This window comes from Sphaeramia orbicularis, chromosome 22, assembly GCF_902148855.1.
Source record: "Sphaeramia orbicularis chromosome 22, fSphaOr1.1, whole genome shotgun sequence".
In the NCBI taxonomy this organism is placed as follows: Eukaryota; Metazoa; Chordata; class Actinopteri; order Kurtiformes; family Apogonidae; genus Sphaeramia; species Sphaeramia orbicularis.
In genome coordinates this window covers 4,583,688-4,607,566 of record NC_043978.1, presented here as the reverse complement: position 1 = coordinate 4,607,566, position 23,879 = coordinate 4,583,688, and the positions used below count along the sequence as shown (strand labels likewise).

At 37.8% G+C, this 23,879-nt stretch overlaps 1 protein-coding gene across 3 annotated transcripts in view; it reads right to left on the bottom strand.

The window, feature by feature from the left end:
- The window catches only part of uggt1 (UDP-glucose glycoprotein glucosyltransferase 1), a 64,716-nt gene that overhangs the window by 26,782 nt on the left and 14,055 nt on the right, over window positions 1–23,879 (bottom strand). For all 3 annotated transcript variants that reach the window (XM_030127108.1, XM_030127109.1, XM_030127110.1), the window contains exons 10-19: window positions 22,124–22,223; window positions 21,879–21,939; window positions 18,057–18,148; window positions 15,768–15,918; window positions 12,135–12,254; window positions 11,957–12,042; window positions 10,546–10,681; window positions 10,290–10,421; window positions 3,523–3,687; window positions 697–817 (exon numbers count right to left, since the gene is read on the bottom strand). In XM_030127108.1, the coding sequence (XP_029982968.1) occupies window positions 697–817; window positions 3,523–3,687; window positions 10,290–10,421; window positions 10,546–10,681; window positions 11,957–12,042; window positions 12,135–12,254; window positions 15,768–15,918; window positions 18,057–18,148; window positions 21,879–21,939; window positions 22,124–22,223 (1,164 nt within the window). The remainder of the gene's footprint in view (window positions 1–696; window positions 818–3,522; window positions 3,688–10,289; window positions 10,422–10,545; window positions 10,682–11,956; window positions 12,043–12,134; window positions 12,255–15,767; window positions 15,919–18,056; window positions 18,149–21,878; window positions 21,940–22,123; window positions 22,224–23,879) is intronic.

Genomic DNA, 23,879 nt, shown 5'->3' with positions numbered 1-23,879 from the left:
TTTCTGTGTAGTTCAGCTCAAGTGCAAACATAGTTTAATGTGCATTTTGACACGCTTGACTAAGTAAAAGTTTTTACAAATTAGAAAAGAAAAAAAAAAAACTCAACAGGTTCCTGAGACACACAAGGACACAGTGAGTCTGACCATTAATCATCAAAATACAAAGAACAGCCAAAAAATAAAGACCACATCTGGATTTAACTTAGCACATAGTTCAGATCATTCCATTGGATAATTACTGCACTGATTAACATGACAAGGTTTAATGTCAGAGTATGAGAGTTTTTTGACCAGGCTGCATATTTTAAGTTAATCTTTGAGTCCAAGTGATATCTCGTATTGTGTTCACGACAATGGATGTAGACTTAAAGTCATAGAAAGCTCGATCTTTGGCCCCCAAAATACTTTCAGGTCATCCTTCCATCTAAAATTTCCCAAATTTGAAGAAGTTCCATCATGGCTCTCTTAAGACATTGTGCCACTAAGAATAAAATACAGCAGCCACAGAGAGCAACATTCTGCTGAACAATTCCTGAGATCCTCACAGATATGCATAGCATCTAAAAATTAAATTGGCCACCTCTTCACTGTCATTCTTTGTACATAAATGTATTTATTACTTAGACTATGTATGTGAAGTATCTTACATTTTAATGGGCATAACTCAGGGGTACCTCAACATGAAGAAGTACTTACTGGTATCAGACAGGTCCAGATATGTTCTGCTGGTGGATAACACTCTGGGGTTGATACGAGGAACTACGTTGGGCTGGTTCATGATGAAGTCCACAACGTCATGATCTGTTGCCAGCTCCCCCTATAGCCATACAAATACATATTAAGCCTGGTTAAGGCTTATTGCTTTTCTTCACTGCAGATGGTGAAGCAGTAGGTACTAGTGTTGCAACAGTACTTGGAAAAATACCGGTCTCTTTGGTCCACCCCGCATGGGACAATCCACCCTTATGGACCGTGGGTTTTCGGTTTAGCAATTGATTTTGCATTGGCGCATTATATATTGCTTTACAGGCCACTGAGTGTGTGTGCCTGTCCAGGCAGGTGAAAGCCTGTCCCTGCAAGTTAATGTCCAATCACTGTTGTGCCTCCACAACATTGATTGGGGGGTTTGTCTTTATAACTCACGAGGGTTTAAGTTGCTCCACTGTCATCTGTGCAGTAACTACACATGGAGTGCAGATACGGTCGCGGCTTTAGCCTCTCTCTCTCTCTCTGGATGTTCATATGAGTGCGCACTGCACCGTAGCCACACCCCTCAGTGAGGGACAGCTGACACAGAAGCAGCACACACATACAATTGCACTATTACAAGGAAATGCGTACAGTAGATAACAATGGTGTTTTTATACCAACGTTTTCTTTTACATCCCTATGCAGTAGGGCTGCATGATTAATCGATTTTAAATCGAAATCGGATTTTTTAATTAGGATAATTTTTAAAAAAGGGAAATCGTAAAATCGATTTCATCTCTCTCCTGCCTGCGGGCTGCGCGCTTGCGGGCTACCGTAGGCTCTTCCTCCTATCAGTGACAGCGGTCTGTCACAGAAGTCCGCGTAATGATCAGACTTTAAATGTGTTAATAAGCCTGCAGTACTCATAGCAATGTAAGCCGTGGCTTCACGCACAGATCCCGCAAATGAAATACAACTGCATGCGGATCACTCATCTTACGTTGCCCCGGATCCGTACCGTACTGTCTTCTTCCGAACCGGGTCCGGGTCTCGGGTCATCAGCCTCAGCAGAGGAGCCCACACAGCCCTGTGCCCACACACATCCACCAGCTCCACAGATAGAATCCCTCCAGTGTGTCCTGGGTCAGTCTGTTCCACGCACGGATCCTCCAGTTTAAATAGAACCACATGGGGATCACTCATATTCCGTGGTCCACGCATGCACGCACGCACAACTGATGCCTGTCACTGACTTACATTGGTATTACTTCTGTGGGCCCAGATACCCAGAAAAAATAAATATATATATATATATATATATATATATATATATATATATATATATATATATATTTTTTATAAATAATTAATTTCGTCCTCTTACTTGCTAAATTTTTCATTCACAAATGTAAGTTCTATAACACAAAACCAAATATTATTTATTGTTTGAAAGATGTTGAACTTTATTTAAAGCTGTTAGATAAATCTGGAAACAAAAAGGCTATAAAAAACAAGTATTTGCTCTGATTTGGACATTGTATTATAGTGTATTCCCCCTGGCAAACTTATGTTATTTTCTTGTTGTATACATTGTTTGTATACTCTGCTTCATTCAATAAAGATTTAATTAAGAAAAAATAAACTTCTGTGGGTTCATCACGTGATACCATCACATATTTGAGGTCAGAGCAGTGCCTTGCATTGTGGGCTGCTCACGAAAATGAGATGCTGACTTCTGTTGTCTTTTGTAGTTTTACGCAAAAATTGAAATCAAAATCGAGTGTTTGGAGGAAGAAAAAAAAAAAAAAAAAAATCGGGATTTTTTTTTTTTTGCCAAAATCGTGCAGCCCTACTATGCAGAACAGGAATTTATCTATTTAAAAAAATTAAAAGGGCACTTTTTAATGAGTCAAAAAGGGCAGGGCCTCAAGCACCCTATGTGTGCACGTACCTGTTTTACACTACTGTATACAAGTAGTCAAGGAATAAGAAAGTGTTATATTGTTCAGTACAGAAAGTGTTATTTTCTTCAGTACAGTGATATAATTTGTTCCTACTGTGGAATTCAGTTTTATAAAAATATAATTTTGGGAGAAAAAAACAGTTCTCTTTATGCACAAAACATGTACTGAAACCAAACCAAAACCGTGGCCCACATACTGAGGTACGGACAGTACCGTGGGCTACCTATACCGTTGCACCCCTAGTAGGTACATAGCTGCAGCCTTTCTTTCTCCATGGTCACTGTGAAAAAGTGTTAACGGCATTTCCACCACATTAACTGAAACCTATGCATTGACTGAGGTGTTTGGATTCATCAGTGAACTGGAGAAAACAAGAGTGTTTACATCAGAGCTGATACAATAGTGGAATTGAACACTGCTCACTGTGTTTATGGCCTTTGGAAACTGACTTCATACAGAAAGAAAGAACTACTTTAAAAATTCAGCTCATTCGAGAGCTGGAATCACATTAAATGAAGAAAGAACAGCAGATCCCACCTGATAGATGTTTTTTTTTTTTTTTGTAATCACTACTAGTGCTGGTACTGTAGGCACTGAAAAAAAAACTTTTATCTTCGATGACCTTAAGAAACACACAAAAATCCCTGATGTAATTACAGATAAAAATGAAAAAAAAGATTGCTGCTCATTTACTTGTTTTTTGTTTTTTTTTTAATAAAAAAATACAACACAGGCATTGGGATTTTCACAAACAGGGTATGTTGCTGTTTTTTGTGATATTGCAAACAGACAGTACTGATGTCCTTATCACACCATAATTAAACAGTAAGAACTACAGAGTGTGTGTATATGCAGTGCAGTCACTCACCAGGTAGACAGCTCTCTGGTAGAACGTGGTGGTCTCCAGGATCTTCTGCATGGTAACTGTTTCCAGTTCATCAGGGTCCAGGTGTTCTCGTTGGTAAGGGATGCCATTGTACATGACCACGGGCAGAGGGCCCACGCCTGTCTGAGCATAGTACGCACGGCCTTCCTGAAAGACAATTCATACACAGACAGTCCCAAAGTTTACATCATATCTTCACAAAATTAGTGAGACAGTTTACATGCACACTAATACGCTGATCATTATACAATTTGTGGAGTTATCAGATTATTCAAGTCATCATGTAAACAGCATAATCTGATATGTTTTATCAGATAACAGCAGTTATCTGATAATGAAAAATCTGATTAACATACCTGGATTTGTTCCAGATACTCTGATGTCTTCCTGCATGTGTACAGGTTAATCTGATTTATTTTGTTCTTTTACATTTGTGCATGTGTAAACACAATTAAAAATTGTGGAAAATGGAAGTAATGTAGTCAAACGTGAGCGGAAAACAATAACAGGAAGTTTGAGTTTGAGGGAAAAGGATGAACTGTGCAGGTGGATCTACCTGCTCTGAAGTGATGAGTAATGCTGAGGCCCAGTTAGAGATGGGAATCGAGAACCGGTTCTTTTTTGAGAACTGGTTCCCAGTCCCTCATTCCTTGGAATTGTTTGCCTGCCTGCTTAACGATTCTGCTTATTGATTCCGCCTCTGTTGCGCATGCGAGAATGACGTCACACGCATGCTGCATTGTTTTGGTTCAATCGTAGCGAACATGGCATCAAGGCAGAAACACTCCAAAGTATGGCTTTACTTCACTAGGAAAGATGACATCAGGGCCACTTGTAACATGTGCAAAGCTACTATTTCTTCAAAGGGTGGAAGTACCTCTAATATGCTAAAACATTTGTCAACACAGCATGCAATTAATTTGCAGGAATGCCACATGTTTGATTTGCTACTTAGCGATGCTAGTGAAGCTAGCAGCGGTGCAAACACCAGGGCGCCGTCTGTTATTAGTGCCGATTCCGAAGGTAATGTTGAACTCTTACAAGCCCTGTCTGTCGTGTTGAGGTTAGCGCCATTTCACTACTTAAACTGCTTTGGCCATATCAATCATCTCCATCTCCTTCCATCAAATGTAGATGACGATGACTGCAGGAGTCAGGCTAGCTCAGAGGCTGCAGTGAGCACTGGCAGGTCTCACACACCTGTAGCAACTCCTTTCACTGAGGCAGGGAAGGGTAAAATGACCAAGACGAGGATAAACGAATGTCACAGAGCAGTCACTAGATTTGTGGTGAAAGGTTTGCACCCTTTTGCCACTGTAGATTCCCCTGAATTTAGGTAGGTTAATTTGTTGCATTTTATATGGCATACCTGTTTAAAGAAAATCAGAAATGTCAGCATTGCATGTTGTTATTTTAACCAGTACAGTTCTGTTTCATTCATTTCCGCTGTATATTTTCTGTAGGGAGATGACAAAGACTCTCAACCCCAAATACAATGCCCCAAACAGAGACAGTTTAACTAACCATCTGATACCTGCTTGGTATGGGGTTGAAAAGAGCAATCTGATCTCAGACCTGAAACATGTCACAAAGGCAGCCATTACAGCTGATGGATGGACGAGTTTTAGTCAAGACCATTACCTCACTGTTACATTACACTATGTCAGGGAAGGCCAAAGTAAAGAAAAAGTCCTCAAAACTAAAGCAGTGTATGAATCACAGACAGGGACAGCTGTGGCAGAGGAGATTGAGGAGATCCTGGAGGAGTCTGGAGTGAAAGAGAAGGTGATGGCAGCCACAGTCGATAATGCAGCAAACATGGATGCAGCTGTGAAAAAGCTAAATATCATCAAGTTTCCATGTTTTGCACACATGCTGAACCTTGGAGCTCAGAAGCTCTACAACTGTAGTACAATTTCCAACTGGGCGGCAAGGATTCGTTCTGTGATCATATGGATGAAGAGATCCCAACATGGCTAAAGTAGTCCTCAAGGAAAAGCAAACACTCCTTGGTAAGGATACATTATAAATACTTTCATCATAGTCAGTCAACATACAAATTTTAACATGTAAATGAACAGATTTGGATCACTTTCAAATGATAAACTAATGGTAGTATAATATTGTTTATTGTAATCTCGTGTGTGTGTATTTGTTTGCCTTTCAGGGCTGCCCCAATACATGCTCCACTTAGATGTGAGGACAAGATGGAACTCTGTTTTTGATGATGGAAAGATTCTCTGAGCAATTTTCTGCCATCCAAACTGCAGCTATAGATCCACAGCTAAGAAAGCCCATGGACAAGGATAAGTAAAGAATGTCTGAAAAAAATAAAATATGACTGAAATAAAACTTGGTTGACTAAAGCCATTAAAAGTATATATATTTTGTTTGCCTGTTTGTTTTGTTTATTTTGCAGACTGGCCAGAATGGGCAATGAGGACCTAAGGAAAGCAGAGGAGTCTGTGCTGCTGATGCGGATGCATTACACATCCACACTTGTGGTCTCCTGCGAAAAAAGTCCAACCTGCGGCCAGATACTGCCCATCCTTCAGAAGTTGCGCAGACATTACACAGTGCAGGCAGATGACTCTGCTTTCACCAGAAGCATCAAAGAGAGCATTTGGAACGATCTTTCCAAATGTTACCAGGTACAGTAACTGATAATGAATTAATCATTATATGACAGTTAATCATATACACTGAAGGTTATTTATATTCAGTCACATTTTCCCCCAAATTTGTGTCCTCCATTATAGACTTAAGGATGATGATATCCTGGCATTCCTGGAGGAAGCCACTGTGTTAGACCCTGGGTTCAAATCCAGAATCAATGGGGATGAAATCTGGAACAGAGTCAGGGCAGCAGCGGTGAAAACAAACACAGAGGCAGCTGCAGCAGAAGAGGTATTTGAATTTGACAATGCCTTGATAGGAGCTCATTTCTGTTGAGACCTTTTCTTCTTGCTCTTGGTTCTTCCATGGTGAATTTCTTCTTAAGCTATCAGAGCCCGGAGAGACAGAGAGGCAGGCGGAAGAAGACGACACAGAAGATGACTATGTAAGTTTAGCTAACTATGATGAATGATGAGAGATGGCATGGATTATTACAATATTTGATTTAAAGCTAAACCTTGTGGTTATGTCCATAATTTCAGACACCACCCGTAAAGCAGAAGAAGACAGCCTTAGAGGAACTTTTTGAAAAAGAGGACACCGAGCTACTGTCCATGCACCAGCAGCAGACCCCTGTCTCCTAACCCAGAAAGTGGATCAAGAAATCCAACTATATAGAGGCCTTCCTCCCATCCCTACCAAGGACAGCGCCACCCTCTGGTGGTGGAAGAAGATGGACACATTGCCAATGTTGTCAGCTCTTGCTGAAAAGTATCTCTGTGTCCAAGCATCCTCCACCCCATCTGAAAGGGTGTTCTCCACAGCTGGAGACACTTTCAGTCCAGAAAGATCTCGTATCCTTCCTGAGAGGGCAAATGTGCTAATTTTTTTGCACAAAAATTGTTAATTTGCCAAAGTTGATAGTTGCAGATTTATTTTATGTTAATAAGTGAATTTCTCCTAAAGAATTCTTTCTTTTTTTGTTTCAGTTTTAGTTGTGGTGCAAGGTGAATGCAAAGAACTAGGAAGCACTACAAATATTCCCAATTGTTACAAAATGAAACTTGGTTACTTTTTACCCTTGGCCAAAGGGTATTGTCATCAGTTCGCTGTTTGTCTGTCCGTTTGGTGTGCACTAAGTTAGGCCGAGAGTTTTCAAGTGTGTGTTTTCATGGTATGTTTAGGTTTGTTCTAAACTTACATCACACATCATTTGTGCACACTGTATTCGTTACATTTTCTGTGCAAAGATTAAAATATAAAGACAGTTAATGCAAACCAACCCGTTTGTACACTTTTCTTCCCTCACCCAATAAGAATCGATAAGGAATCGGATCGATAAGTAAAATCGATAATGGAATTGGAATTGTTAAATTCTTAACGATTCCCATCCCTAGGCCCAGTTATAACAAAAATTAAGTTATAACCAAATTAAGCAGAAATCAAATGATTTTTCCCCGTTTAATTCTGTTTCTCCTGGGAGCCGGTAAAGCAGTCGGAGCCACTCTGGTCTAATCTGTTCCGTTGCAGTCAAAACATCCTTCCAAGGTCAAGACTCAAGACTGAATGAACTGATGAGGACAGAAGTCTGAGTCTCTTATTTTTCATACACAAACAGACTTTCAAGAACTCACCACATACAAGCATTTAACCCCCCCCCCCCCCCCCATCTCCGTCTGCCTCACAACATTCTTCTTCTCTTTCTGTCCCCCTCCCACAACCAAATCCACTGAAAAAGTTCCATCACGTGACCACATGTACTGTGTTTATAATGTCTTATGTCTTATGTATGTGATGTATGGGCTTGCATTATCTTCACTGTAATTCCTTCGAAGGATTTGTGTTGGGCGCATGCGCACGCAGCGACCAGCAGTGAGCGAGAGCTTGCTGCAAAACAAATCTACCCACGGGTATAAATAAAGTCACCCTGAACCTTGAGTCCACCATCACTATGTACGTACGTACTCCGAAAGAAATCCATTAAGTGGAGCATCTAAACCAGGGTTTTCAATTATCGTATTTCTTAAATGCATGTAAACACATCAGATCTGATTATTAGTTATCTGATTACTCCCAGTTATCAGATTTTTATGGTCATGTAAACAGGCTCAATGTGTAATGAGTGTAAGAAGATGTGAGCAAGGTCACAGAACTCCGATACAACAGTTCTGTGGCCATTCCCTGAGTTTCAGTGTTCAATATTTAGTGATCTCCAGCAGTGAACCCTCACCATAACCTGTTTGTTTCATCCGTTCAAGGCTTTTTACTTGAAAAGATATTCTCTCTGGTCTACATTCAGACATGGTGGATGACAATAATGCACTTTAAAACTGGATCCAACCCACTATAAAACAGAAAAAAGAAGAGTTTCAAGCTACATGTAGAAATATGGCAGACTGTGGAAGAGGACCTGTTCCTTTTGTCATTATAAAGGACTCATTCTAAGGTAATGAAAAAATAAGTCTTACTTCCAGGCAATTACACATTAAAGAAAACATGACTGTAAATATTCCTTTTATTCCATTTATACCACTAGAATCCCCAAAATCCACCTAAATCGCACACACTTGACTTTTAATGAGTGGAAATCATTGTTAATTTAACCCTTAAAGACCTGATCCACTAATCTCATTGACACATGTAAATGATTGGTGTAAAATGCAGTTTGTCATCTTTTCATGATCATCAGATATGACCCATTTGGATGTTCAGAGGCTCTATAGTGAACGTGGAAACGCCGTCATCTTCTATAACACTGATTCACCAGTAAAACCCATGCAGTTGATAAATGACATAGGAATGATTAGATATGACGAAAAAAAAATGCATTTGGAGGTCGCCACAAAAATGGGTCTGGGTTTTTAAGGGTTAAAAAGTCAAATGACTTTCATTTTCCCCAACAGATTGTAGGAAGGGCAGTGTTTAAAATGCCATCTGACAAAACTTATATTTATGTACAGTGGTGTGTATTTTTTTATAGAAAAAACACCATCCATTTACATGATTACAATATATTGAATCATAATTTGTTCCAGGATACATATCATCTGACCAGATCCCAGCCAATACACAGGCCAAGTACAGAGAAAATCAATTGTTCAAAACTAAAGAATAACAGCAGTGTATAAAGTCTACTTTAAACAAAAGACAATGATCCTTATGTGCACAGCACTCAGCGGACATTCCCTTTAGCTACAGTGGTTTTTAATGGCACTCCAGAGGGGGCAGATGTGTGTCTTGTGTGTGAGCTCTGAGGTTCATTTTTGGTTTTATTGCCCTGATGCACTCTTCAGTACAATCATCCTCTATTGATGTTGGTTTCTTTTGGCTAGAGCTGTGCATCAGGAAGGAAACCATTCCTATGGAGGATTTTATTTGCCAAGTCTGGGAGAGAAGATTGAATGCTTTGTTTGGGACTCAGCTCTAAAAGAAAGAACCCATGGTTTTGTAATTAAATGTAGTGAAATGTTTTGACCACTGCAACTTGTTTTGTCATCTTGTTGTCTTGTAAACCCCTGAGGTTTGGGCACTTGCGTAACAAAAAATAATAAAAAAAAAGAATCAATAAACGTTAGACTCCACTGGCTACCTGCTTGTAACCCACTGGTAAGCTGCTGTCTTTATTTATGATTCACCACAATAAGGTGGGAACCTCTTAGTGATGGGTATATTTGAACCTGATCACTGTAAGGCTGCCTTCCCCAGGATAAGGATACAGACGCAAAATGGACGACGAAGCCTTTTTTATATGGTCGCCAATTGGCTAAACAAAATACATACAAAAAATAATATTATATGTCAATTTATTTTCCTAATTCCTGTAGTGGAACCTGGCACTGTATTTACTCAAGTACTTGTGTGAAAATGTGACATACACAAATTATCAAAGTATCTGTTTTATGCTGCGATGCTTTATACTTCTAGTTCATCACAACTGAGAGGGAAATACTGTACATTGATTACATTGCATTTATTCCGAAGCTTTCACTTTTTCACAACAGTTTTTTAATTTCTAATTTATTACGTATAGTGTGTTTGCTAATGTGTTCTATTTATATTCTTACATTTTATTTTGTCAGTCAGTCAGTCCATCACTCAGTAAAGCCCCTTTGATTGCCAGTGTGTATCCTCACCTTCCTGTTGGCATCGTAACTGGAGTCGGCGCTGAGGACACTGCTGACCTCCACATAGGGGAACCTCTTCTCCAGCACTTTAACCACATCACCAACACTGAGCTGCCCCCCGATTGACACACGGCTAAACATCTTAACAGAGACAAAGAGAAGGAAAATGGAGGGACATGTGAGGACGACAGAAAATCGAGAAAAGTCATCAAAGGCTTTTTTGTCACTGATGTCAAATTGACTGATCTGCCTGGGTGTCACTCACCGACATGATGGCTTCAAATGCACTCTGGCTGTTCACCTCATCGCAGATGTAGTTATAGGCCCGGACCATGGCTACACCTGCATCTTGCATCCCATCTATGTCATCCTCATCTGACACCACAAACACCAGCCCTATCCTACAATACACACATACACACCAAAAAAAAAAAAAAAAAACACACTATATTAAAGGTAAAATGCAGACTGTAGGCCATCAGCCTCATCAGTATTCAAACAGATTGACCCTCCCTTGACGCCGCATGCAGGGAAGTATCAATGGTCTCCCAAAGCGTGCCTGACTAAACTCTGAATTAAAATTGATTTTAACTACATGTCTCAAAAGGATGTGATTTTGTTTTTCTTTGCTTTTGGGGTCCATGTGGAGTAAAGCACATATTTTCCTTTGTTGCTTTAATCAAAACATGCTGTACACACACTGATGGAATCAATCTTCAATATTTAAGGAATCCATTCTTACAAGAACATTAGATTGCTGGAAATTTCAGGGTTTATTTTGTTTACACTGTCAGCTAAAAATAAATAAATAAATAAATAAATAAATAAATAAATGTTTCAATGTTTTACTTAGCTGTCCTTTCATTTTATCATTACAATAACCATGAATGTTAGATTTGTGAAATGTTCTGTTGTTTGTCAAGTGTTTGCCATGTTCTGTTCAATGAGAATAGTTTAGTTTCTTTTATGTCAGAAAAATAAGAATAATGTCAATTGTAAAAAAATTTCTTAATCTTGATTTGGTGTTAAACACATTTAACAAAGCACTAAATTACTAAATCAGATACTATGGGTGTTTTCTCGTCTTGTCTCAGTATGCTTTGTCTTTTCCATGGTTTAAGCCATTTTTGTTCTGTTATATCTCTTAAATTATTCATGTAAAAACCAGGGACCAGTTGAAAATAATATAAAAGTACAACAGATGGTTTCAATTCAGTTCACTTCAATTTTATTTATAGAGCCAAATATCACTGCAAAGTCATCTCACAGAGCTCATCAACTTTTACTCAGGTCCTCTGCCATATTTAACAAGAAGTGTTCTTTTCGTGCTTCACTGGTCTGTTCATCTCACATGCTGTGTGTAGTATTTTGATGGTGGAAGAGCTGGTAAGAAAATACAATTTTTTTTAATGTTGTACCTCTAGTTTTATGAAATGTTCCTCAGCTTGTGCATGTATGTCATGTACTGATGTTAAAGAAGAGATTAAATCCATAAATACCAGTCTGATTTCTTCAGCTATCACACAGACCAAATCAGGTTTTAAACATAAAAGAGATGATGACATGACATTCATTTCGACATGGCAATATTTATCATAACATTTTTAGCCATATTTAAGCCCAGCTCTACTGGCAACTTTGCAATCCACCACATCCCTGATGATCCAAACACAAACCTGAGTGGGATGTTGTTGGAGTAAAACATCTCCGCAACACTCAGCAGCTCAGCAGAGTTCTCCTGGGTCGGGTCCAGAATGATCACCTGCAACACAAACACAAAGTGTGTACACTTTTAACAAGGACAAAAATTCCATTTAGATTTACAAGGGGTTGGTTAATTATGCGTAGACAAACCAAATTGTGGAAGTTCTTGCGGATTTGCCTGATGACCCCGGGGAAGGTGGGCCGCAGCAGCTCCTGCACATTGTAAGGCCATGAGCTGTACCTGTGGTCTGTCTCCAAGTTGTTAATCCACTAAAAGAGAATGAGCAGGAACGAAGGGTAATTCAACAACAGATAAGCCAAAACAAAGACCTCAACACAGTAAGGAGTAGATGAGACAAACACAATGAAAAGACAAGCAAAACATCACTGAGCCTGTTTACATGACCATAAAAATCCGGTAACTGGGAGTAATCAGACAATTGTCATAATCAGATCTGACACGTTTACATGCACTTAAGAAATGCGATAATCAAACACCCTGGTTTCGAAGCTCCAGTCCATTATTGGATTTCTTTTGGAGGGCATCCGTACATAGTGATGCTAGACTCAAACTTCCTGTTACTGTCTTCCGCTCATGTTTGACTGAATAACTTGCATTTTCTGCAATTTTAATTGTGTTTACACATGCACAGATGTAAAAAAAAACAAAAAAAAACCCAGAAATAAATCAGATTAACCTGTATACATGCAGGAAGACATCAGAGTATTGGGGAGAAATCCAGGTGTATTAATCCAATTTCTCATAATCAGATTACTGCTGTTATCTGATAAAACATATCAGATTATGATGTTTACATGATGACTTGAATAATCTGATAACTCCACGAATCGGATAAAGATTCGAGTATTAGTGTGAATGTAAACGAGTTCACTGTGTTCTACATGAAACTCAGATCACATACTTGGATAAACTTTACATTTTGGAGGATTTGCTAGACTTCTTAGTCCTTTCATACCATGAGAAGGCCAAAACAAAGGGAGCATATGCCCAACATGTCCCTCAAAGACATAAAGGGGAAGTAGGAAATCTCTGTTACAAGTACAGCGCTACTTTTTACCAACGTTGCAGCTCTTTGGAAGCACAAGTAGAGTACAAGACAAGTAGAGTGTGAGACCTACTGAAGGTAAAGAAGCTCCACATGCAGCTGATCAGATTCTTCAATTAATAAAAGTCTGAGACTATCAGCTGTTGTACATGTAAAAATATCCAGTTAACATCACAATTACTAAACTCAGTAATCTTACTAATCTCAAAACCAGAATGAATTCATTAATACATTCTATTCTCATCTGAAGATGAGAATAGAATTTTTCTGAACCTGCTTTATCCTTACTAGGGTAACGGGGGTCGCTGGAGCCTATCCCAGCTACTTATGGGTGAAGGCGGGCACACCTTGGACATGTCGCTAGTTCATAGCAGGGCTGAAAGAACTTAACCAATAAAGACCCAAACATCTGCCACCACCCAAAATCATCTACTGATGTAAAATGTTTAATACTAGTTGATCCACTGATATTATCAATACATGTGAATAATTGGTGCAAAATACAGTTTGTCATCTATTCTTGGTCATCAGATATGACCCATTTGGATGTTCAGAGGCTCCGTAGTGAACATGGAAACACTGGCATCTTCTACAATATTGATTCACCAGTAAAACCCATGTAGTTTGATAAATGACAGTGAATGCCCTAAATTGGTTTATGTTCAGTTAATTATATAATTTGCAGAAAAGTACCTTTTTCTTCACTTTTCTCTGTTCTTATATAATACGTTTTGAATTTACTCTGAGCATTAATGAACATCTGCATGATCAGTAAAATAAAATAATATAAAATATATATACCTGATTTTCACTGGAAAAATACAAAATGCAGAGAATAATATTGTAATAAATGGTGATAATCACTTGGGAAAGAAAAAAATCATTTGGAGGTTGTGACAAAAATATTTGTGGGTCTTTAAGGGTTAATGAAAACTGATGCACAAACACAAATGTCTGCATCAACATAACATTAATGACTGTAAAGTGTGAAATTAATCAGCTACTTTTTCAATTTGATGATTTATTTGTAAAAATTTATTTTAAAAAACCTCAGACTCAGCTAATTAAAATCTGTGGATATGTTTTATAGTTGCTACACTCTGAACATTCTGATTCAAAACTAGTAAAATGACAGTGCTACGTTAATATCTTAAAAAGCATATTTCTAATCAGAATCAGAATCATATTTATTGCCATGTAAGTAAACAGAGTTCACATTACTAGGAATTTGCTTCAGTGGTTTGGTGCATACATAGAACATGTAGTAGGTAAGAAGCATGCAGTAAAAATTAAATAAAATAAGATAGAATAAAATAATTAAACAAGTAAAAGAGAGTTATAGTGGACTATCAAATCAAATTTTGCAAATATACAATATACAATGTCAACAAAACCAATGGGTCTCTACATATCTGTGTACAGGCCAAAAAATGCCTTACTTAAACATCCATCAGTTTGACAAGGAGTATAAAGATTTGATTGTGTTTAATGGATAAAGGTCATGTGGTCTGATGAGTTCAGACCAACTCTGTTCCAGAGTGATGGACAAAGGGATTACCCATCATGCCTAGTGCCTACATTCCAAACCTCTGGGGGTCAATGTTATGATCTAAGGTCGGTTGAGTTGGTCAGGTCTAGGTTCAACAATGTTATGTGTCCAAAAAATATCAGAAATATATGTTGTGACACTGCATAAGGTTATTGAAACGATACCAAAGTGAAAACGTGACATAATTAAAACCAAATACTAAATAAACCTAAGGCTGCTGTTTTTTTGTGGGGGGCAAGCTGTGTATGTCTATATATCAGCCAAAAAATGGGGACTTCAGGTAATGCTTTAAAACACATGAACAGTAGTCAGCTGTAAGAGACAAATAATGTTGTGATCCTGTTTGAGTAAGGTCATTAATTATAAATGATGCTTGTCCATCATAGTCTGGCATATAACAGATTAAGTATCAGACAGTGAACCCGTTTACATGCACACTAATACTCCGATCATTATTTGATTCCTTGAATTATCAGATTACTCAAGTGATCATGTAAATGGCATAATCTGATATTCTTTATCAGATAACATTTCTCCCCAATACACCGATGTCGTCCTGCTGTACACAGGTTAATCTGATATTAACAGTTTTTTACATCTGCGCATGTGTAAACAGTAGAAAATGTAAGTTACAGTCAACCGTGAGCGGAAGACAATAACAGGAAGTTTGAGTCTAGCATCCCAGTGTATGTACATATTCCGAAAGAAATCCCATAATGGACTGGAGCATCAAAACTAGGGTTTTTGATTTCGCATTTCTTAAGTGCGTGTAAATGCGCCAGATCTGATTATTACAAATGTCTGATTGCTCCCAGTTATTGGATTTTTATGCTCATGTAAACAGGCTCACTGACAATATGTAATAAGAAAAAACTACACAGCAAAAAGTTGTATAAATGATGTCTCTTCAGAGTTGCTGATGTTCTCAACATGATCTGACTCGTATTGATTTTCAGCTACTTTTTCACTTGTTCTCAACGAGATGACATGTTCAGAGGTGGCAGCCCTTGGGGTGTCACTGAGGTGTATCGTGAAATGAGAGATACAATTCAGTGAACTTTTTCACACTCAAACTAAATGGGGGTAGTAGTAGTTTGTAGTTTTGGTAGTAGTTTGTAGTTTGGTTAGTTGTAGTAGTTTGTAGTTTTGGTACAAATCCAGTCTTACACTGATGGCAGGGTTGCGGATGTCTACAGCGTAATCAGACTCCGAGGGCTGGACGTTGAGCTTCAGGATGTCGTGGATGAAAGGCGTTTCGATGAGCAAGGAGCGCAGACCCTCCATCACTCTGGCCTCACTGCGCAGCACCTCAAACACACTGCATGTAACAAACGTCAAAGGTTAACTAAGGAGCATACAGCTATGAATATCAGCATCAAAAATCCAAGTACTAACTACACTGATTATTTCCCTTAATCATAGACAGAAGGTCAGAGTCAAGTGAGTATTTTGAATACTAAAAAAGCATTCAACCAAAACTAAAATTAACACCTAAACTAACTGGAAAAAGGAGCACATCAACTGGATTTTCAAAATACTTATTTGGAATGCATATAGTTCTTATTTTCATTTAGTTATTTTTTTTGATGCATGAGTTTATTGCATTTTCTCCCAACTTTTCTAGACAGCTTATGAAGGTATGTCTGCAGTGCTTGAGGCTATAATTTAATGAACTTCAACAGCCTAATGGAAAATATCTGGGTATTTCCTTGGTAAAAATCTATAAAAACATAAAATGATTATCCTTACATACACCTGTTTTGTGATGTGTTTATAGGGATGGAATCATACATTTATTTTCTAGCCAGATGTAATTGTACGATCATAGATAAAGGGTGATAAGTGAGTGAGTGTTGATGAATTTGTATCAGATTCTGAAAACCACAAACGAACACCACAGTTGTGGAAAAGGGGTCAAAATGTGCTGACTATTTTTATGCTTCAACTGTTCCAAATGTACCTCTAGGTCTGTTATTTCATGATCATCTTAATACTATTATTTTACCTGATAGCGTTAATGGTGTCCATACAGCTGGAAAAACACAGCTGGATCAAACTAACACAAATGTCATATATTTCATCACAATTCACACATCATTTTCCACAGCTTAAGATTTGATCAATTTCTATCAAATCTGCCCTTCCCAAAGGCCAACAGAAATATACATTTCTTTGCTCCAGTGTTTGTACTGATAATCCTTCATTGGGTGGACTATACGTCTGCAGAGCAACTCCTTACCACTGCTTCTGTTAAAGCTGAGTATGACTTTCGTCATCAATTTTTCATCAAATCTATAACACCCGAATCATAGCCTAAGTATCACGAATCCGTGAGTGTTTCCGTGATCACGCACCTGAATTTCTTCCCTCACGGTGAACAATTTCGAAGTCTGCTCCACCATAAACACTAAATGTGTTTATAGTGTGTAAATGCTCCACTTCCCACAATGCACATCGTGACAAATTTCTGAAAATCCCCGAGTGAGCTACCAGCTCCATTTGTAAACACAAACTCACTCGTTCAGCTTACTTTTCACTACTTAGCCTAACTCTGTCCGTCGTTGTGTTGTTGTCATAGTGACATAAGTCTGCCGTAAAGCAGTCCAGTCTTTTCCGACCCGGCCAGGGACGCTGGAAATAGCATTTGGAAATAACCTATTTTGGTGCTGATAATCTCCTTTTAAATTGTGGACTATGGTCAGGCATATAGATAAAAATGAGACTTTTTCAAGATCATGCAGAAAATCTGTTCAGCTGGTTTAATAAATTTCAGGTTGTTCATGCTGTTTACATTTTTTAAAGCATAATTTGCAGACATAAACATTTTCATAGAGTAATTTTACTTTTTTCATTTTAAACCAGAGAAAAGTTTGGAGTTGACATTATTTACAGGTTATTATATCACTACTCCTTCCACTGAAAATACCCCCAGTAAAATTTTTCAAGGTCAATCATCTTTTCAATAAACAGCAGTGAAAGATTAGAACGAGCTTCAAAATTACTGAAATTGGACTATTTTATTTCAGCTTCTACATTTAAGAAAAGTATTATCGACATTTTAACAGATACGTGCTGTTAGTTGTATAACTTCTGTCTTTATTTAGTTTTAGCGTCTTTTTAATCACCTTGCATTTTTTGTCATGTCATTTTTATGTTGTTATATGACACCCCCCACCCCCCCGCTATTATAATTAAGAATGTTCTCTTAAGGACTTACCAGGTTAAATAAAGATTAAATAAATAAAAAAATATTATTTTACTGGTCCAACCTTCTTAAGATCATATTGAGCTAAATGTGGCCCCTGAACTAAAATGAATTTGACACTCCTGCTTTAGAGGCTAAAACAGTATGACAACACTGAAATTAGAATTACAAAGATGGTACACAGTTCATTAACTGCATATGAATTTATATTTATTTTTTGTGTCTATTGTTGTTTGTGATTGTGTGCGTACCTGAAGATGTCTTGTGTGTCCAGATCAATGTGGAGCCCATTAATAAACAGTGCTGAATCTCCAGGCTGCAACCCCAAGGTTCCTTTGAAAAACTGAGGAGAGAGAATGAAAACATCAAGACAACTAAATACCATGTTTACATCAAACCCCACAACTCCCTGCTGAACTCCAGCTGAGCTGATAGCAACGCATCATGGCACAAAACGCCACGCGGGCCATCTCATAGTCAATTATATTATAAAACTAGAGGCAACACAGTCGACGCAAAGCTGTAATGAGGCACGGTGGCAGCTTCAAACCAGCTCTGACAGATCTGTTTAAAGTCAGTCTGTTCACAGCAATCAAACTCCACACTAAACGAATCTAATTACAAAGGAAAGAGCGTATCCACGTGAGTATGTGGGAGCATTTATGTGTGTGTCTGTGTGTCTACACAGGCAAAAAGGAGAGCTCAAAGTCATCCTGGTGCAGTCAAATCTCATTACAGAAAGACAAAGACATCAGATTAATCATACGCCAGACACTGCATTTACAACAAGACATGATTAACACAAATACTGTTCATTCCACTAACACTGTGTGTGTGTGTGTGTGTGTGTGTGTGTGTGTGTGTGTGTGTGTGTACGATGGAGTGTGAACAACAGCAAAATGTTTGAGTGCAAATGCATGTGTCCAAACTGCTTCAATCAATAATCATTTCTCACTGCAGGCCTCGCTGCGCCTGCTGAGTGAATCACCGATTTAGTAATTAGGACGTTTGCTGCACTCCAGCAGTACCCACCCAAACTCCTGTGTGCACTCTGATAATGTGAAAACAGCTTGGGGGGGGGGCGCATGTTAGTGGTGAGGTGACAGAGGCAGCCAGTAAAAAACCATTTAACAAGAAAAACAGGTGATTACCTATTCTATTAATGGGGCAAAGCAAAACAGAATGTCGAAAGTGAATTCTCTTCAAGTCTTGTGTTGTTTACCATTTATCACAAAATAAAAAAGTAATACAGAGAAAACAGCACCAGGAAGAGCAGTTCTCATTTTCTGATATTTCCCTAAACACTGGGGCAAAGACGCTGAGGGGTTGTGGGGGCTTTGTACAATAATGCCATGTTTAGTCGTTCCTCATTATTGGATAACATTGGCAAATAATCCTTGATCATGACAGGAAAGCAAAGTTCAGGCATGCTGGGAAACTTGAGGACAGATAAAGACTCCTGACTCATTTCTTGATTATTCTGAGAAAATGTCAGAGAATTGTGAAAAATGACAATCAAAGACCTCGCTTGGGAGATACATTCTGCCCCCTCAGATTTATGTCACACCACTTGGAAATTTGTTCTCTGTCTGCAAACAAGAAAAACAACAATAAGGAAGTTCAAAAAAGACCTCAGACTGAGCATAATATCTGTGTTCTCAGGTTATTTTTAACCCTCAAAGACCAAAACAGCCACTGGCAACCAAAACCATCTACTAATGTAAGCTGTTTAATACCTGTTGATCCACTATCTCTACCAATCCATGTAAATAAATGGTGTAAAATGCAGTTTGTCATCTTTTCATGGTCATTAGATATGACCCAGCTGGATGGTCAGAGGCTCTGTAGTGAATGTGGAAACACCGTCATCTACAACACTGTTTCACCAGTAAAACCAATGGAGTTTGATAAATGAAAGGGGATAGAGACACTTGTTATGATATTCAGTTATTGATATCTTTGCTGAAAAAGTCACTTTTTCATCAGTTTTCTCTCTTTCCTCTCTTTATGATATAATAACCCTCAACTTTAATCTGAGCTTTTATGAACATCTACATGATCAGTATTATTAAATATAGGAAAATACCTGATTTTCACAGAAAAAAAGTAAAAGACGGGATAATATTATAATAAATCACTTAAGAAAGGTTAAATAGAGAGAATTAGAGAATTAATATGGGAAATGCCACAAAAGTAGCTCTGGGTCTTTATGGGTTAAATACATTTAATACCTGCGACTGACAGCAGTGATCAATTCAATTCAACTTAATTTATAAAGCACATTTCATGCACAAGGCAGGCTCAATGTGCTTCACAACAGGTATATAACATAAAAAACAATCATAAAAATATAGTGCAAATGCCAGTAAACAATCATATGTACACACACGTAAACTCGCACATGTGCACATACCCACACAACCGCACATACAACTCAACAGAACGCTGTCGAAAAAAGGTAAGTTTTTAACCTGTTTTTAAAAATGGCTACTGATGTGGCAAGTCTAATAGTATCAGGCAGGGTGTTCTATTTTTGTAGAGCACATACACTAAAAGCTGCCTCCCCTTTCTTGGATCTGGTGGGAGGGACGAGTAAGTTGCCACTGTTTCTTGACTGAAGTGTTCTTGCCGGGGTGTAAGTGATGAGCATATCCGTGATGTACTGAGGTGCAAGGCCAGGTAGTACTTTGTAAATCAGAAGCAGGATTTTGAAGTCGATTCTTGTTTTAACAGGTAACCAGTCCAAGGATTTAAGAACGGGTGTGATTTGTTGATATTTCTTGGTACCAGTAAGAATGTGTGCAGCTGCTTTTTGAATGAGTTGCAACTTCTGAATACTTGATTTTGGGAGTCAAGTGAATAAACCATTACAGTAATTTATTTTATTTTATTTATTTATTTATTAGGGTAAGTGCATATTAATGAACATCTACAACAACTGCAGCTGTAAATATGACAGATTGTAGCAGCAGTGCTAATTTCCATCTGTAGTCCCTAGGCAGGTGACAATCTAATCTAATCTGCTTGTTACGAATGCATGGATAGATTTGTGACTGAGGCATAAACTGTTTTTACAAGTATTTTGCTGAGGAATGGTAAATTGGAGATACGCCTGTAATTTGCAATGCCAGTTTGATCCAGATTGTTCTTCTTCAGAAGTGGTTTGATGACATCTGTTTTTAGTGACGTTGGAAATATACCTGACTGAAGAGACCAGTTCATGATATGAAGAACACCTGGTGCTTAGCAGTTAAAGACAGTTTTGAAGAATGTAGTTGGGAGAGGATCCAGGCAGCAGGTTAAGGACCTTAGTTGACCAACAATATTGTCAAGTTCTGTCAGATCTAAACAGTTAAAGTGAGACATGACACAGGTGGAGCTCCTGAAGACAGGAAGGGCAAGTTCAGTTTTAGATGTTAGGGCACTAATGTTTTGTCTAATAGTAATGATTTTGTTACTAAAGAATGAAGCAAATTGATCACATTTTTCTGAGGACATTTCTGAAGGGATGGTGGATTAACAGTCTGTCAACAGTTAAAGAGTACTTTACTATTAATATTTTTGTTTATGATTTTAGAAAAGAAAGATTGTGTAGCTTGTTTAATGGCCTTGTTGTATTCGTTCAGTTGATCTTTATAAATGTCATTGTGAATGTTTCTGCCTCAGAGATGGTGAACAAACACATGATGAGAAAATAGGCGAGCAAAAAGGTTTGTGGTTTGAGCAGAAATAGTAAAAAAAATAAATGAACTCAACACAGAGCTCAACCCTCCAAAACTGCTGGTTGACGCCCATGTTTGCTTTGGTACAAGAACACAAAACAGTTGACAGTTATCCCTGAGTTTGTCTGTTCACTGACTGAGCATCCAGTTATTATTGATTAGACATAAGAGTGTTGTGGACTAGACCGACTCCGTCATTGTTAGGGTTGTGGAGTCTCTGCATTTTAAAAATGAAAATTCTGCAGTCAGTCTTCAGGTGTGTGCTCAGCTGTAACGATACACTGGTGTTTTCACTTTGGAAGGAGGATGATGATTCATTGATAGAGTTGGATATAATCAACAAATTTGTACCTTCTGGTTTTCTCCAATTTCTTTGCGGATCTCAGAGTTGACCACTGTTTTAGTGATGGACCTGTTAGGGGAAAAAATGACAACAGACAGGTGGAAACTTGTTACTGTTGTTACTTTGTGTGGGTTTGATTATCATCATCATCATCATCATTATTATTATTATTATTATTATTATTATTATTATTATTATTATTATTATTATTATTATTATTGTTATTATTATTATTATTATTATTATTGAGTACCTGGCTTTAGTGGGGAAGTTCTGACTGAGGTCTTTCATCACATTGAGGGCATCAACACTGGGAGCAGCAAGAATGCGAGCTGCTGTCTGGAAACTAAGATCTGTTAAAAAAAAAAAAAGAAGAAGTGGGAGAAAAGAGTTGAGTGCACAAAAGAGGGGAGAAGAGACAGTTCACCAGAGTCCAGCAAGTAAGAAAGTTAGAAAAAAACAAAAAACAAAAAACAACCATAATGCAAACAGGACAAGTAACTCTTGTCTCAAAACGAAAAACATCGCCAAATATCTAAAAATGAACACAGTGGAAGCTATCATATTTAGCTAAGTTACCCTAACTTATTAAGTACCAATAAAGTTCTCGACAGAATCTTCTAACTGTCTTGTTAGTATAAGATCTGAAGCACAGCTACAGTAAAACTGCCTGTTGGTGAAAAAAAAAACTTTATTAGGTAAAAAGTAGCTTTGAATGGTCACACCTTTACTATGCAGAAGTCTTACTAACATTTTAACAGCTGAATTATAGAGGACAAAAATAAAAAAAATCTCTTTCTCTTAAATTGACATCAACACAGAAATTAACTATTGAGAACAAAGCTGTAGACATGTTTCTGTACGACATATTTCGGTGTCAGCCTTAAGAACACAAGTGGACAGACATGACAGGTAAAAATACACAGCCTATTAATGAATTATACAAAGACACTACTGATACTGATTAAATATGACAGGTATAACTAATGTTACATACATTGAGATTGAGCACTGTTTGTTTATGCCATAAAAATAAGCCAGACTAAAAAGAGGCATAATGATGATGTGTTATAAAAACAGGAGAAATGGCCCTGTATCTCACTGGCATGTTCTATCAAGTAACAATAACAAGTTGAGTTTGTGAGGTTGTCAGGTTCTGCTGCTATGTTAGAGTCCTGTGGTCTTGATGCAGGAGATCAATCTCCCAACAGAAGTGGGTGGTACTTTGACTTGAGTATAAGTCAACAAATTAAATAAAGTCCATATATGACTTCTTTTCAGCACTCAGTTGTAACTATATTGATATCTCTAACCACTTCCATTTTATAAACCATCAAAATATAGAACATTATAAAGTAAAGCTAAAATTTGTAATATTTGTAATCAAAATTTCTCAAAACTGTGACCAAACTTTGTAGACACTGTCCCAAGGAAGCAACATATAAAATTAGAAATGAATCTGACCAGCAGTTTCATCAAAGAAGATGTTTGAAGAAATTGTTGATGAAGACACCAGACACAGCGCCTTCACATTAGCTCATGGCCTATCAACCAGTGAGCTAATGAAAAGCACAAGTCAAATGTCAAACAGTGGAAAAATCATGTGAAAATACCGTGTGTGAAATTTAGCATTTATGTTGGTTTCATCAAGCAGCTTTTGGAAACCATTATGTTGAATTCACACAGAAACTGTGATCAGGCAATTATGTAATAATATGAAAACTGGTAGATGATGTAATTCTAATCAATAGTGCTTTTATGTTACAGCCAATTATGCTGCAGATTCCCAGACACAATGATCTCACTGAGCCGATAGTATTTAATTTTGTTTTTAACCTTTCTATGACCAGTGCTTAAGGAAAATGAATCAAACTACACAAACAAGCTCATCCCCATAATACAGCACAGCTAAGTTTTTTTAAACTTGCAATCCTGTATCAAAAGCCTTAGTAAATATTTAATAAACTTTCTCTCTCAACTTTTTAGGCCCTTATCTACTGTTATCAGTA